Source organism: Lampetra fluviatilis, chromosome 14 (genome assembly GCF_964198595.1).
Source record: "Lampetra fluviatilis chromosome 14, kcLamFluv1.1, whole genome shotgun sequence".
Taxonomy (NCBI): Eukaryota; Metazoa; Chordata; class Hyperoartia; order Petromyzontiformes; family Petromyzontidae; genus Lampetra; species Lampetra fluviatilis.
This window is the reverse complement of record NC_136288.1, coordinates 2,725,426-2,741,545: the sequence shown is the minus strand read 5'-3', so window position 1 is coordinate 2,741,545 and position 16,120 is coordinate 2,725,426. Positions and strand designations below refer to the sequence as shown.

The 16,120-nt window shown below is 46.6% G+C and overlaps 1 protein-coding gene across 18 annotated transcripts in view; it reads right to left on the bottom strand.

The window, feature by feature from the left end:
* The window catches only part of LOC144935803 (protein phosphatase EYA1-like), a 146,427-nt gene that overhangs the window by 27,259 nt on the left and 103,048 nt on the right, over nt 1-16,120 (bottom strand). For all 18 annotated transcript variants that reach the window (XM_078862562.1, XM_078862565.1, XM_078862571.1 and 15 more), the window contains 3 exons: nt 13,369-13,543; nt 8,931-9,067; nt 7,007-7,090 (listed from right to left, as the gene is read on the bottom strand). In XM_078862562.1, coding sequence (XP_078718688.1) covers nt 7,007-7,090; nt 8,931-9,067; nt 13,369-13,543 — 396 coding nt within the window. The remainder of the gene's footprint in view (nt 1-7,006; nt 7,091-8,930; nt 9,068-13,368; nt 13,544-16,120) is intronic.

Below are 16,120 nucleotides of genomic sequence, written 5' to 3'. Positions count from 1 at the left end.
AACAAGATACTAAATGTTTCTCAGTGTTTCCTAGTATGCACAGGGTGTGAGTCACTTGCATTAATGTTTTGTTTTATACTAAATGCGAATTGAAGGACAACTTTTAATAACGAAAACAAAATTTGTGAGGCAATGCTAAGCATACACATACGTGGCAGACTGAACCCAATTTTAGTTTGTATAAACATTTAATTTTTCGATGCTCAAAATCCATCTGTTCTTCATGAAGGAACAAAGGCCAATGTGTCTGTCCTGTAGAGCTTGGTAATATTGCCGAGTAGTTATATTAATTATTGACAAAGATCCTCACTATAGCCTTCACAGACTGTTTGGGCGAGTGCTGTTCACGATCAGCTATAAAGGCTGGCACAGCACACGAGGGGATAGGTGGCTAACACCATGCCCGGCCGTCTCTGTATCCCTATTGCTAATGTTTATAAGGCTGAGTCGACGAAAGGGAGGCCCCCACTCAAATATTCGCTGCCTGATATTGGTCTTAAGGGAGAATCTAACTGGGTTTGCCAGGTTTGTAGTGCAGTGCGCTAACCACTACACTAATCGCCGACAGGCCTAAACAACACGTAAAGCATTTTCCCTCCTCATTATTGAATGAATTGCTGAAAAATATATTTTTGATTGCGCAGAAAGTAGCAGCATGTGGCGGCTCGAGGGGGGGGGGGGGGGGCACAAACCCGCATCGCACACAACACATACGGACCGGGAAAGCAGACATTCTTAAACACGTAACTCTACGCAAAGCATCTTGAGATTAACAATTGATATTTATTGACGAATCGATGCTTCATTAAACCCCCCCCCACACCACACGCAAATGCACGCCTTGAGTGTCCGCTCTGTGAAGCCCCGGGGCCCCGAGATTGAATCCCACCACACATGTCGCGCACTGGGGCCAGACGTCTTTGTGCTCAAATGCCATAGACCTCTCTGGGTGCACGCCAATATTTGGTCACGTACGCGTGACGCGATACACACGCACGTAACTTACTCACGCACAGTGAACCTTCTTTTGTAGAAGTAAACGGGTGGCATAGCGCCCTGCTGCTCCTTTATACCGCGACAAAGGTTCAATTGCAACCTTTGTAACCCGGATAGGGCATCCCCAAAGGTTGACTCGGCCCCAAATATTGGTTTCGCTGCAGTTGACGCTGGGTTGTGGGAGGAGGTGGGGGGAGTGGAGGAATCGTAAAATGTGTGCAGCGCTGGTCGACTCCTCCGTTGTGCTCAGGGCTAAGAAACGAATGCTCTCAGGCAGCCCAGTCCCTCATCACTCTAAGGGGCCATATGGTGGATCTTTATCTTCATAATCAATGACATGACAAAGAAGACGTTGATAATGTGCACTTAGTTGCACAAGCACTCGGGCGGTTACGATATGCGGTCAAATGCAAAATCACAGCCTATACGGTTTGGCATCTATTATGCAATATGCTTATACAATATTTTACCAGGATATCAAAATTTACAAGACGATCAAAACATTGATTTGTACTTAGCTTCAGTGCTTCACTCATTAAGCCAAACATGTGCCTGTTTATTGATTGCATTCAACATCTCAGGTTTAGACGAATAAACTGCTGTCGAAAATAAGCACGTGCCTATCAGGTCTAGCACTGCACACCACTGAGTGGTATAGCTAGCACATGTAATGCACAGCCAACCTTTGTATCTCGACTACAGAAGTTTATAACACTTAACCAGCACCGGTTACTCATTCTAGCATGAGGGACGATCCAGACCAGCATCTGACACCGATTACAACTGGCGCAGTGCACCACTAGATGTTCTGAGAGAGAATGGATACAAGAAGGAATCATTGAGAAGTGTGATGAGAAGGAAGGTGGCTAATGTGCGTTGTATCGCAAGAGGTTCAGCTGGAGATACCATGAAGATGATTCTGCAGGGAAGGTTGATGGGAATGTGAAGAGGAAAAGGAAATGCATCAGTTTGGTGGGACTATGTGAGCAGTTGGAGGTGCTTTGGGATGCCGAGCCAGTCAACCTCGCGTGAAAATCCTCGCGAGAGAATGCTTAGAAGTGGAAAGCATCCACCATGGAGATCGGACCTCCGTTACGAGGATGACACGAGGCAGACAAGACAGCGGCACCGCGGCCTCGAGTAGAATCACGGCGCAAGTGCCCTCTCGCCAACCATCACAGAATCACTCCCCTATACGTCCACGCAAGCACGAGCACGCACGAGCGCCTTAGCCTGTCCACGAGCACACACGGCGCGAGGCTTAAGGCCGGGGCGGCCACACTAAGCCGCCGAAGCCGGGTCGAGGCATGCACCTGCGCACGCCCGTCGGCACCCTCCCCGGCCCGCGTTCTGTCATCGGGCGGCCGTTCCCCAGGCCGCAGCAGCTGACGCCGACCGTCAGCTTTATTGCCTCAGTCGCCAATTTACCGTGGCGGAAAAATAAAATTCCATACCATCGCACCAGGGCACCCCTATTTATAGTGTTCAGAGTTGTGCAGATGCCAGCAAATAGGCAACGAAATGAACGTTGTCCGCGAGGCCCGAAGATTGACGATGGCGTGTTGGTGTTACAGGTGGGCTGGGAGGTGGGGGGGGGCTCTGGTGTAAAAATGACGCCCCAGGAAAATAAAAAAAACCCCATGAAATAAAGCAAACCGAATGTAAATACGGGACTTCTCATTCGATGACACAAAAGATTAAAACTAAGAAATACACATTCCACTTAAAGTGTGTAGTTCTGAGTTAAAAAAAGCATTAAAAGGGAACTACTTAAAAAAATACCCAAAACATTTCGTTTTATAAGCTCAAACTGAAACAACACTGTGCACACACACATATATATATAAACATGTGTACAAAGCCCATAAAGGCACAGAATGTTACTGTTTGTGTGTGCAAGTGACAACATGCCGACTTGATTAACCAGAGCAGTCGACTGTCAAACACGATACTGATGCCCTGGTTTGACATTTTTGGGATATTTCCAACCCACCAATAAATTCCAAATGCCTCAATTCAGCTTCCAACAATGGGCGTCTTTTGTTCCATAACCAAAGCAATGCTTGGGGTCGGAGATAACGTCAGAGGACATGCAATAACAATAAACCACGATCACTGTCACAAAACGCGTGAAAAGCCGCACTCGAGAGCATCTGGTGCGCTTCATCGCGGAGTGAGCGTGCGTCTGCTAGCCGACACGCAGAGCCTCAATCCTCCAAAGTCTGTGGCGAGCTACAGGCTCCTGTCGGCTTGATCTCGGAATAACAGACGATACGCCGAATCGATAATTAGGACCATACTGACCGCGCTGCAACAAAAACGCCACTCAAAGTGGTAAAAACTAGACAACCCAGAGAGACTCGGCGCGCGCGAGTGCATAGCTGCTCAACTGGCTTCTGCTTTGGCTTGTCAGGAGGTTGCTGGCGGCAGGGGAATGGGAGGGAGTGGGCATGGCGAGGGAGGGAGGTGGGGCATGGTGGGTGGGTGGGGGGTGCAGCGAGCCAGGCATGAGGCCTGGGTAGGGGTAGCAAGTGGGGGGAGGGCAGAGAGGGGGGGGGGGTGATAGGAACAGGAGGTGCAGTCCAGACTGGCAGAGAGGGGAGGGAGGGAGGGCTGGATAAACTTATGCAATCTCCCGGAATACATTTCTGCCGCTCTGCTAATTAAAAATGTATTGAAGGAACAAGAACTGCTGACATAAACAGCTGGACTGGATCTGGACAAATCAGAGCTGGATGATTGATAACGCCTTTTTTTTCCCCCCCCATCTCTGATGCCAGGCCTCTTCATTAGACAAGGCCCTTTCTAACGGAATGATTGGAGCAGCTGCCTGTGCTCCCTGTGCTAATCTCAACCGAGGCTCTCCCTCTACGGCCCCACACCACCACCACCCATTACCCACAGCTTATTTGCTGATCCAACGGCACAAACCCATCACAGTTATCTGCTCCTAAATCCTGAGTTTCATTTTAATTTCGAATTCCAAAATGTCTTATTAAAACATAATAATACCATGGCTCCCATCTAACAACAGAGCAGCGTTGACCCTTTATGATTTTCTTTCTGTTTAAAATTGGAAGAGTGGGCCAAGGCAAATATTTAAACGGAGATCTCGCGCGCTTTGCTCGGCCGGGCGACGCTTGTGACGAAACCCAAGCCGACATTTTAACTTATCGCCTTGGAATTCTACAGTTTGGAATTTCCATACTATCAGAATAATTATGCAAATGTCAATGTTGTTAATTCAATTTACTGCATGTGGAAATGCTTGCATGCTGTATAAGTAGTACTCGTTATTGAAATAAGTTTAAAGGTTTAAGTGATTCTTCAAGGACTAAGCAAATTAAAGACAAACTGTCCAGTAAGATATCTATGAGGCCTTTTTGCCAGTATCAAAATGATGAAAAAATAAGAATAAGCTTGACCCTTTCTGACAATAAGACAGATGTTAAGATGTTTAAACACCAAATAGAAACCTATTGCAAGGCAGCAAGTCTGCATTAACCACACGTCCTTGCGGCAAAACGTGCAAACAAACGTGCCCTGTGGTTAATGCAGATTTGTTGCCTTGCAATAGGTTTCTATTTGGTGTTTAAACGTCTTAACACCTATTCTATTGACAAAACGGGTACGGATTTGTTTGAGATGGATTTGTTCACAATAAGAAACAGCCCAAACAGTGGAAATAAAGCCATGTATATTTTAACCAACACTAGCAATAATTTCCAGCCACATTAAATCAATGGCTACCTATATACAGGCATTTATATAGTAATTCAGTCACTTACATTTATACTTTGTGTGAACCAAGTAGAAAATCAGAAATATACAAGTACTGTATTAAAATAATGTAGAATAAAACTGTAGCTTTACTATCGCACCCCTGTGTGAAATTACCATTTGAACACCAGCACAAAAAAGCTGCAGTCGTAAGTCCATCATAATTTACATTTGCTCCACTGGTACCGAGTGCCGATGTACCCTCAACAAGGCCAAAAGAGCCCGCCCCGGAGAAATGTCATTTTAAAATATTTAGCCTACAATATTCACCTTCCAAGCAATTTTGCAAATGTGCGGCCTGGCAATACTATTTTATGGACGGCATGTTTTTGAATCCTGTGCCACGAAGGAATGCTGTACAGCATAGCTGGTGTTGCCAGCAGCTGGTCAGCTGTCAAACAGCCGCTGACTTGCCAGAGACAGTCTCCGATGACGGGGCAATTGGAATGTTTCTCTTAGCAACTGGGAAACAGCATCCACTTTCATACGAAGCAAGGTAAGGGTGTGTTGCCCTCCCCCCACCCCCAGACATCGACAGCAGGATCTCTCAAACTCCAGTAGACCCACCACGGTGGCGAGATATTAACTCCCTCGCCGTATATGCAGGAGGCCGTGGGTTCGATCCAGCCCCTGACGCCTGTGTATATGGAGTTTGCATGTTCTCCCCGTGGTCCCGCGGATTTTTCTCCGGGTTTTCCGGTTTTTCCCTCTACGTTTAGAAACATGCTTTTATAGTATTTGATTGCTATAAATTTTCACGTGATAAGCCACTTCGTTGAGCTATCATTTGTGGCCAGGAAGCTTCTGAAAAAGAGCCATATAGCTCAGTGGGCCTTGCCTAGTATTTTTTGTTGTATTATGTTGAACTAGTTTTAGTTTTATACCGTTTTACCTCCGTTCACATATAAATTACACATTTACAAGCGTACGTGTCTGACGATTTGTGATAGACATTCTATGCAATGTAGACATACATTGATTAATTTGAACCAGTGCTCTCTAAGTCACGTGGGACAATAGAAGAGACAAAGATCCGCCCCCATGCTCGGCTACACCAGGTACTTATTTAGGCTGAAGTCCACCAAGGGGGAGGGGCACAGGACTTGTTCAAATCTTCGTTGTTTTTTATTGGTCGGGAGCAGGAATCGAACTCGTGTTGCCGGGTTCAGTGTCGAACGCTAACCAACACACGTCCACCACACGTACACACAAAGACGTCGATGTGATATTGGAGCAGAGTCGTGTACGTCCGGTGGGTCTATTGTTGAGTAATAACGACGTGCGTGCAGCGTGTCAATATTTAATTTGTACAAGATGGACCATGGTGGGCTGCGAGGACTGGAGTTTAAAAAGAGAGCCCGATAAAGAGGTGAACCTATGACAATTTACCAGAAATGTGCCCCATCCCGTTGGACCTCAGAATGCTAAGCAGTGTTGAACCTGGATAGTCCACTTGTATTATGGGTGAGCACCACCATGCATTCAATGTGTAGTAGGTGGTTGATGCAGTAAATGGGCAGAGCAGCGAATTTCCATTGGCATTATAGGCTCCTCCCACCTTCACCGATGCGCACCTGAGCAGTGTTAAAAAAGCCTCGGGAGCCTGTAGGCCACAGGCAGGAGGTCCTGGTCTAGCAGTGGATTGATGAAGTCGGCTGCACATGTCCACATGCACACGTGCCACATGTTACACATGCCACATGCACACGTTGTCCACATGTATGTGTGCATGATCTAGAGTGCACCGAGAACACGTTCCCAGACTAAACCCACTTTCCACCACCAAATCTCAGGTAGATCATTCGAGGAAAACAAAAAGTTTACCCTATGAATCGATGTTGGCTGTGACATCATACGTGCAAAGTTAAAATGACCTTGAACAGACTTGGTGAATCAGTGGTTCATCTTGCGTGTGCAGTATATAGATGTGTAAGCGAACGACATTCGCAGCGGCTTGTGAGCTTTCAGATGCGCTTCTGCGGCCGTCTGGAACGCTCTTCCTTCTGACATTAGAAAGCCACTGGGGCTTTGCACACTTTTAGGTTTATATTGAAAACTAACTTCTTTAGAACTGCTTTTTGTGTTTAGTTTGTTGTCCTTCCCCCGCACCTCCAATTAGCATGGTTGGCTATGTACGGTGCGAAAGAAGTTCAACATACATACATCACCGCTGCACGTCGTACATTTATCCAAAATCGCCGTGCAACACCGTGAAATGCAAGGCACGTACCTTGCCGTATCTTGTGGCGTACGAGCCCGTCAAGAGTGAGTGGAAGATGATAATCGTTTCATCCAAGTCCCAAATGAAAACCCTCTGAAAAACAAGCGCAAAATAACATTTTGTAAGATACAATCTTCACTGGAAATATGTCAATGGTCAGCTGTTTGTCAACTTTTGTTTTTACAACTCGTCAGTGAACAAGAAATAAACAGACCTGCTAGAACGGAATGTGCTCAACCATGCTCGTGTACCATGTACTGCAAGTTATGTGGTGGATTCGAAACCAATCATGGTGAATGAAATAAAAAAGCATGATAATTGTGTTCAGTTTCATTCCAATTAGAGTGGCAACTCAGTAAACTCCCGTAGTTATATGATAATGATGATGACAAACGTGTGTGGGTGACTAGCAAAGCAGATTTTTCAGTTATTTTCCAATGTATTTGATATTTTACTTTCTGTATCAGACCACGAAACAAATAATTACTTCATAAGTATTACAGAGCAGTGTGCTCTATCTGTTAGAAAACATCTGAAGAAGAGATTGTTGACAGCACTTAATACATTTCAAGTGGCATTTTCGCCCTTTACATCATAGCACCCTCAATAAACTGACATTCCACTGCAATTTGATCAAATTTAATGTGAAGCCAAATATAGTCTAACAACAGTTTGATTATGTAGCCACTGGGGGACCGGGGTTGAGACAATCAACTCGTGAAACTTGAAAGCCCAGTTTAATCATGGGCGGCTGCAACCCAGATTTGAACCCAGGATCTCAGTGGTGCCCTCTCGGCCGTACGGACCTTTGAGCCAACCCCGGCCATCATCTCAGCAAAGCGAGATATTTCATAAACAAAATTGCAATTCAAGTTCAGACCAACAAACAAGACAGAAGCCCCACTTGGCAGAATTCCATGCACAGCGATGGTCATGCCCACGTGACCCCCCCCCACCGCCGCCACGTAGGAACGAGTGAGAGAGGCGCACGCTGCTTGTAAATCAGCGCCCGATGAAAAACACTGCCACCAACGCATCTGTAACACGGGGTGTGCGTTCGCTTTGTTGTAATGTGCCACTAATTGATTTTATTTTCGTCGATTGCGCCTTCTATCTCGGATCCCTGCGCCTCCCTTTGAAGGTCCCTTTATACCATCACCTTTGATGATAGCACATTTATTTTGGCACAACGGCGACGTTTACATTCAAACGACGGGCGTTGAAGCAGTGCGGCTCAACACCTTTGGTGAAGTGATTAATGTAAATGGGCTAATTAGGGCGAACCAATTTCAGTCTTTTAAGTTATATCCTTCCATGTGTATGCATGCAGGCATACACGTATGTTTAGCTACATGGGTGCAGTGTTGAGTGGACGGATGAATGGATGAACGGATGGATGAACACACAGATAAGGCAGGTATAGGCAGGTAAGTATGCATGCATGCATGAATGTACCGATGGGGGCATGTTTGTTGGTGTGTAGGCAGGTGGAGAGATGACTGTGGTGGTACTGTACACATCTAGCTGTGGTCGCTAAGGTAGGACGAAATAGCAAGGCAGGAAGGTGGCCACTGGTAAATAGATAAATACCACGTACAAAAAGCATTTGTAGATTGGCATAAACACAAGTACATAGAAAATACAATCGAAGGCACATTAGAAGACTGGTATGCAATCAGGTAGTTGGACAAGTAAAATAGGTAAGCATACGATTAGGTAAGTATGTGATCGTGTACGGCAGTAGGTATGCAGGCAGCCAGGCATGGAGATAAGTAAATTAATAGGTTGGCAGTGAGCATGTGGTGATGCGTTGATTCAACTATTGTGCAGGGTGCTGGGGGGAGGGATTGTTGAGTGATGTCGATGGCTTGGGGAAGCCATCATCCAGCGGTGGATTGAACATGACTGATTATGATGATAAAGGCAGACTGACCTCCAAGTCTCCATCGGGAGGTGGAGAGGGGTTATTCCTTCTCCCGCGACCCCTGGATTTTCCACCGGAAGCGCGGCGCGTCCTCTCCTCAGACTCCTTCCCGGGTGTCGTGGGGCTCTGCAGGGTGCCGTACTCCGCTGCCGGGGCAGGTGGAAGGGAGACACACGAGGCAGCCTCGGATAACTCACGCTTGTATGCATGGCGTTTGTACAAACGGTGAACTTCTTTCGCACCGCACAAAGCCAACCGTGCAAATCGGAGGTGCAGTTGTCGCGGCGTTCGGGGGGGCTTGGGGGGGGGACATTGAGCGCAGTTTGGATGGTGCCGGTTTTTTTTTGTCATAAGTGATGCTTATAAATAACTAAGCACTGGCCGCGCATTTGTGCAGGATACAACATTCTGCGTGGAGGGTGGGCGTTGGGGAGGGGGCGCAAGGTCGGCGCGGGGCACGAACTCGGCTCACAACGATGCGGCATGCGGGTGACGTCACCGCGCAGGTGTGAGAGGCGACGTCACCTGCGTGCCAGCCAGCAAAACTTTTTTCCCGATATAGTACAATAAAGGATGGGATGGAGCAGCAGTGTGTAGCCGCTTTTTGAGCGATGCGCTATAATCACGGTGACCCGAGTTCCATTCTTGGCCATGGCTAAAATCAGTGGCAAGTGGAATCTCAACCAGCCTTGGCCACCACGCCCCCCTTACCAACTTAACGGACCACATGGTGAAAAATAGCCAAACAAACGCCCCTAGCTAACATGGTTTGGAAGGCCTTCATTCAGCAGTGGACAGATCATGACCGGTGATGATGATGACCATACATTTTCAGTGAAACACTGTGAACCAGGAAGCATTCAATATTCAATCTGGTACCTGGCTGACAAAGCCTATTACCCCTGCAAAACATAAATATGCTCCAAAATGAGAAGACGACAATTTAATTCCCCCATGGACACAGGCTGGGGGATACCACATTGGTAAAGAGCAGTGGCTTCCAATTTGATGCGTGCTTCTCGTGATTTGGGCAGCTTCCAGACAGATGTCCTGATAAACAGGACACACACGGGCCTGCTGGTTACGTAAAGGTTGAAGGACTGCAGAGACTAAAACAGAGGTCATGAGCACAGCCTCATTACTAGCTAGCGCCTGAGGAAAAAGACTTGGCATGGAAATGGTCGATGCCGCTCATTTCCACTTCATTCTATTGCAGTATCAGGAAGCGAGCAGTGGCAATGGAAGGCTTGGCAGCTTTTACAAGTCAATAAAACATATTGTTGCAAGAAAATTAACAGTGCTCACTTAAAGGAAGGTTCCACATTCATTTGCGGGCGCGTGTCTACCTAGCCTGGCACCGCAACCTTCAGTAACACGAGCGGCGATGGCATGGCGGTGTTGCTGTGCTGTGCGCGCTTTTTTTTTTACTGAGGCAGGAGAGCGGGGCAGAACTCTAAAGCGGGTGGCCGTTGCGTTAAACGGGTCAGGAGCCGTCACTTTGCAACCATTAGGGTAAGATCTTGTCAGATTTAAGATAACTGCGAAGCAGACTACAAGCGTTATTACGATGATGGATTCTGGAAAATAAAATTAACAAATAGTTTTCAACATTCGTGAAAATATCAATTGACCAAAATTTTTTAGTCGGGGCGAGGTTTGTTGTACTCAGATCACTCTTTCCCTCAGGAGGCTGATAATCCATCTTATGATGAGCGATGATGATAGCAGTGGTGATGACGGCTATGTGAAACCCTCATGCTACACTGCTGAATGTACGATAACGATAATGAAAGGCTCAAAACTTCTTAATCTTGTGGAGAATGTTGTGGAACTTTAAATATCCGCACACAGGCACAGAAACGTGCCTTGTGACCCTCTCTCGAATCAGTCTGTAACGCCAATGGTCAGAGCAACCATTAATAGGCATTGGAACGATAAGATATGTGAATGATGAATACTTGGCTACACCATCACCAACACTTAATTTGAATACAAAATGAGAGTTTGATGAGACTAAACATATCTTTTTTTAAAGAAAGATACGAGTTATAAACGAGAAAGCCAGTAACAATATTATGCAGGGTCAGAAAAGCACGGCGATAGAGAAACAAAACATTAAATTAGTATGAATCAGTCTGGAAACTCTGCAAATGATATCAGTGGAGGCAGAAGTTCCAATAATTTAAATTTAGCTTGGCTTAACATCAGTGCGCACCCTGCCACACAGAGGTCCGTGTAAATTGTACCACACAGCCCAGCGCCCGACTCCTCCGCAATCAAATAAACTGGTAATTGTGGCCCGACACACCAGCCAAACCGGACTAAATGTTCACAAGGAATACAAGGTCAAAGACTGAAGGTCGCACTTGAACCTGACAAATGACGGTCCCCTGTAGGATTAACACCTGTTCCGCGTTTCACAGAACCTTGCCTGATTTCTTGTCAATTTGAAACGCTCATTGTAAATGTGCAACAGGAATTCATAGTTATCGTGTGGCGACCGAACTTTAAACGCACGGTCAACAGGCATTACATGAAGCTTAAGCAGAATGACGGCGAGTAAAGAAACGTTCTAAAATAGGGCTCGCTTCCCGCGAGACTAGAACACAAATCGCATGTGCTGCACGGCGGACACAACACAGGCACCACCCCCTCATGACGAGCGTGCGCTCCTCATTATTCCGCTTCTTCTCAGCCAGAAGTCCCATTAATATGCGGGGTCAGCTGCTCCGATTGTCTCTCTCGATGAGCTTCTATTCTGCTCTTCTTCTCTTCGTCGCTGCTGTCCACCGTCCCCCCCCCCTCATACCTCGCTCCCCCGCATCCTCCCATCTCACCCTTGATCTCCCTCTGCTGCCATCTGCCCTGCACCGACAGTATCTCCAATGCCTTTCTACTAACTGCATCTTCTTTTGCCTCTTCTCAACGCAATCCCAAACTGTCCAAGTCTCGTCTCCCTTACCTACTCAACACTATCCGTAACCGCTGCCAAGGTGCCGATTGTTTCACATTCCACCTCATTTCTCAACATATATCTCTGCCATTTCAAGCACTCATCTCACTTTTTTGTTACCTCAGTGCCGAAGTCACTGCAGCATATAAACGATGGTCACACACACGTACCTATAACAGCACTGGTCGCATCATCACCCGACATATTTAATTATCAGTTTTACTGGCTTCTCTCTGCTTATATACAATTCCTGTAACCCTTCTTCACTTATGCCATCCTGCCCCAACTCGTTCAAATCTGTTCATCTCAAATTGCGAGTCTCCAGTGAGCCTGGACGATTTGACAGCCCTTCGCTCGGCCAGTTATTAATAGAGCGGAGCTGTATATATTTATCTTTGCTGCTATTGTTCGTCAGGACACGTTGTGTATAGCGACTGCGCAGTTGGCAAACCCCTCTCTATTCAAGACAAGGCGAGGACAGGGCGTGCATACGGCAGCACTGACTCGGCGGGCGGCGGGGGTGGGGGAGCGCGCAACGCGGCCCAACCACAATTGGGATTCGAAAAGCGTCCCGAATAGGGGTCGGCTACAAAAATAACAATACAAGCAATGCTGCACGTGAACACGAGAGACGGTGGTCCTTAATAAATGACGTCACGAGGCAGCGCTTAAAGAGCCGCATGCGGCTCTAGAGTCAAAGGTTGCCGACCGCCTGGTCTAGATGCAACCACCGCCTCTCGCCAGACCCCAATCAATCGATCAAACTTTATTTCTATAGCACTATTGGGTGCAAATGCAATACGTTGTGCTTTACAGGCATGAAACAGTCAAAGTGAAATTGTAGGCAAAATAAAATCACGTTGTAACAAATTTCTAGCAAAGACATAATAAAAATAACACATGAATACAATCCTAATTAAAAGCAAGTTTCAAATAGTTAGTTTTTAGATTTGTTTTAAAAGTGTTTAATGATTCTGAAGCCCTCAGGATCCCCTGGCAGGCTGTTCCACAGGCAAGCACCGTATACACTTAAAGCTGCAGCAAGATGTGCACTTTATTATAATTATGATATTAATGCTCTGTGTTTGTCCCAGAGTGCCTCATTAACTACGCTTCTTCAGGAGGGTACTGTGCACTGGGGATGTGTGGCCAGTTCCACGAATTCATTTTTTTTTTAGTCTCCACCCAGGGAGAAAGCCGGAAGTGCCCGGAGACAACCCGTCACGGCATGCACTGGAATTCCTCGGCCACCTCGCAGTCGAAAAGGAGGGACGCGGTTTTGCCTTCAGGCTATAAGGGCGGCGGGTCAGGGGAGAGGAGCGATAAGAGGAGCGATAAACGAGGGTTACCCGCCCACGGATAACGTCAGTGGCGAGCGAGGCGCGAACCGGTCTTGGGTCTTCCTCTGCGCCAACCTGAACTGACCAGCACGGTGAAGTATGTTCAATCAGGGGGGGCGGAGGGGCAGTGCGGGGGCGGGTGGCGATGTCGTACCGGCCTGGCTGGTAGTGATAGGCGCCGGCTCCTGAAGGGTGTAGGTGGCAGCCGTGGCGGGCGGGGTGGACGGGCTGCTGCTGCTGTTGGCCATGTAGGTTCCGTAGGCGGCGCTCGGGTAGTACTGCCCGACGGCGTACTGCCCCTGCGGGAAGCCGGCGTATGACGAGTACTCCTGCAGTTGCGGGGCGGCACACACGGCGGGGACGAGTTGGCGATGCGCGACATGCACGTTGGCGAAGACGTTCCCGTTTGTGCGTTTAGTTTGTTGTACTTCCCCTGCACCTCCGATTAGCACGCTTGGCTACGTACGGTGCGCAAAAAAAGTTAAACATACGTAAATTTTATTTTTGCGTGATGGCAATATGTTCAGGTCAATGACAATGTCAATGTCTGCTAATCGCGAGAGGGTGTGCAGTTTTGCCTTTTCCTCCTCTATACAAAGATCATAGAGCTAGTGGTTTACTACATGGTTGATGGATTTAGTTGTATGGCCACAGTCGCACTGTGGTTTGTCTTTAACGTTCCATTTGTGAAGGGGATATACATCGGCCTGTTGATGTTCTCATGCGGTTGGTTACACCAACAGTATCTTAGAAGGATTGTCCCAGCCAGGAGGTACGATGTTTAGGTCTCGAATTATGTGTTTTTCTGGGCGATAGAAGATGTTAAGAGGCAATAGCGGCAGACCCTGGGGGTCTACAGCAGCGCTGTTAGCTGCAATTACAAATTCATTGTGATGCAATTAATTACCCGTCAAGCAACTGCAATCGACCCCAGGTCTCAATCATGGCTGCTTTCTAAAAACAACTTTATGAATGATCTGTAATTAAACAGCAATGCCACCATTTATTTGCACCTGATAATTGAGCTAAAAGCCATCAAGAATGAATTACTCACCCACGCTTACGAGATGTAATTGACGCATCAGGGAATAATTGCTTAATGTCAAGTTACATGCATCGAATCACGTGTGTTACGATCAGTTTTCCGATGCAATAAACCCATTCCATGTTGTATACAATGAGTTCACGTGATCCTTGCATACATTCGTGACCACTACATTCATTCCACTGGCAAAAACATTATAAATTATTTATCAAACTGTGACCTTGAACTATGACAATTCATTAAATTAATTGGGGGGGGAGGCAGGCAGGTGGGCGGGCGGGGATCATTACGCCTATCATGCTGAGTGTTTGAAATTTGAAAAATAGTTTGAGATATCACTCGCTACTGATGTTGGCTGTGGCCAAAAAATCTAACTCAGAATATGATGGGGTTTAGAGTGCAGTGCGCTAATCACTACCGCCACCAACCATTTCCGATTCAATTTTTGCTGAATGTAATGTCGTCCACGTTTCGTGTATTGTGTGCATCACAGGAAGGAGAGGCAGGAAACAGAGACTTGATGGACATGATGCTCTAGGGGAATCCACATTCTGTAATTTAATGTATGGTTTAATTTGAAACACCTTCCACTATAATCTGGACTGAACTTAATCCACTATAATCTGGACAGAACACTTGCAGTGATTTTATCTGATCAAATAGAGCAAGACTGAGAAATAACTCATTCTAATTCCCTTCTCAAACCAATAAACGCCAACCATGTTGATTTTCACCTATACACGACCTGAGGAAGATTGATAAAGATACTGTATAATATAAAAAATCACGCATCAAAATGCTATATTATACATACAATAAAAAGGTTATTAAAAATAATAACAGGGTACTTATAATCAATTGTAAAGAAGTACCTCAGTATGTTTTGCCAAATGGCCTTCCTTGAAGAAAACCAAAGTCGGTCAAAATATCAGGATTTATACCTTTTTTCCATCACCTATTTTATCTTCCCTTAAAAAATGTTACGTTCAGCGCGAACATATTCTGCTTCATCCTTTAGCCGCGAAGCCAAGTGAGCAAGCCACAACGTTGGGGAAACGCGGACACGTTATGCCCCGAGAAGGGCTCACTGGGGACACGTACACCGCCTACAGTATTGTGCATGCGCGAGTGCATCTACCACGAGCGTAACCAAATTTACATTGGCATCGGCGAATGTCCCGAATTTATAATTTTACCACGGCTCGCAACTTATCACATGCCCTCTTTACGTAACGCGTCTTGTACGCGCGCTGTCGCCCCCCGTATCTATTTTGGCTCGTGACTCCCACGATAAGGCCATCACCAGGACCACACTGTAAACATGGCACCGCATCTTAATCAGCGGCCATCAAGGTTAAAGTGTTTTTAATCAGCAAGTGAAAAAAACCTAAGCAAAGTTAGCATTATCAAATTGAGTATATTAATATGCACAGCAGTTACATTGCACACAAACATATTACAATATACAGCAGTATGTTAACAAATGGGCTCAGAGTATGGCAAAATTTAGATGTTTTCCACGAAACTTAAAGGAATCACTGTGTCCTGTATATTTAAGTACGTAACATTCAAGGTTGTATACTTGGTGACGACATTGAGACACAAGTTTGCTCCTCTTGCAAGTGTTACTGGGGTTTCAAGGCCACGTTTTCTCAGCTGGGAAGTCCCCAAAGCAAATAGGCACTGATTCAATGTTGCCACAGCTCGCTATCACGCGACATCGGTGGGGTTGTGGGGGGGGGGGCAGCTGAGATCAGGCCTCAGAGTCGGCCACAGGCCGGCTCGAAGTAGAGAGAACCGGCCCCGCCATGCCGCCCAGCCATACCTCACAACTCCTGGTATCAGCGGCAGCCGACCGACC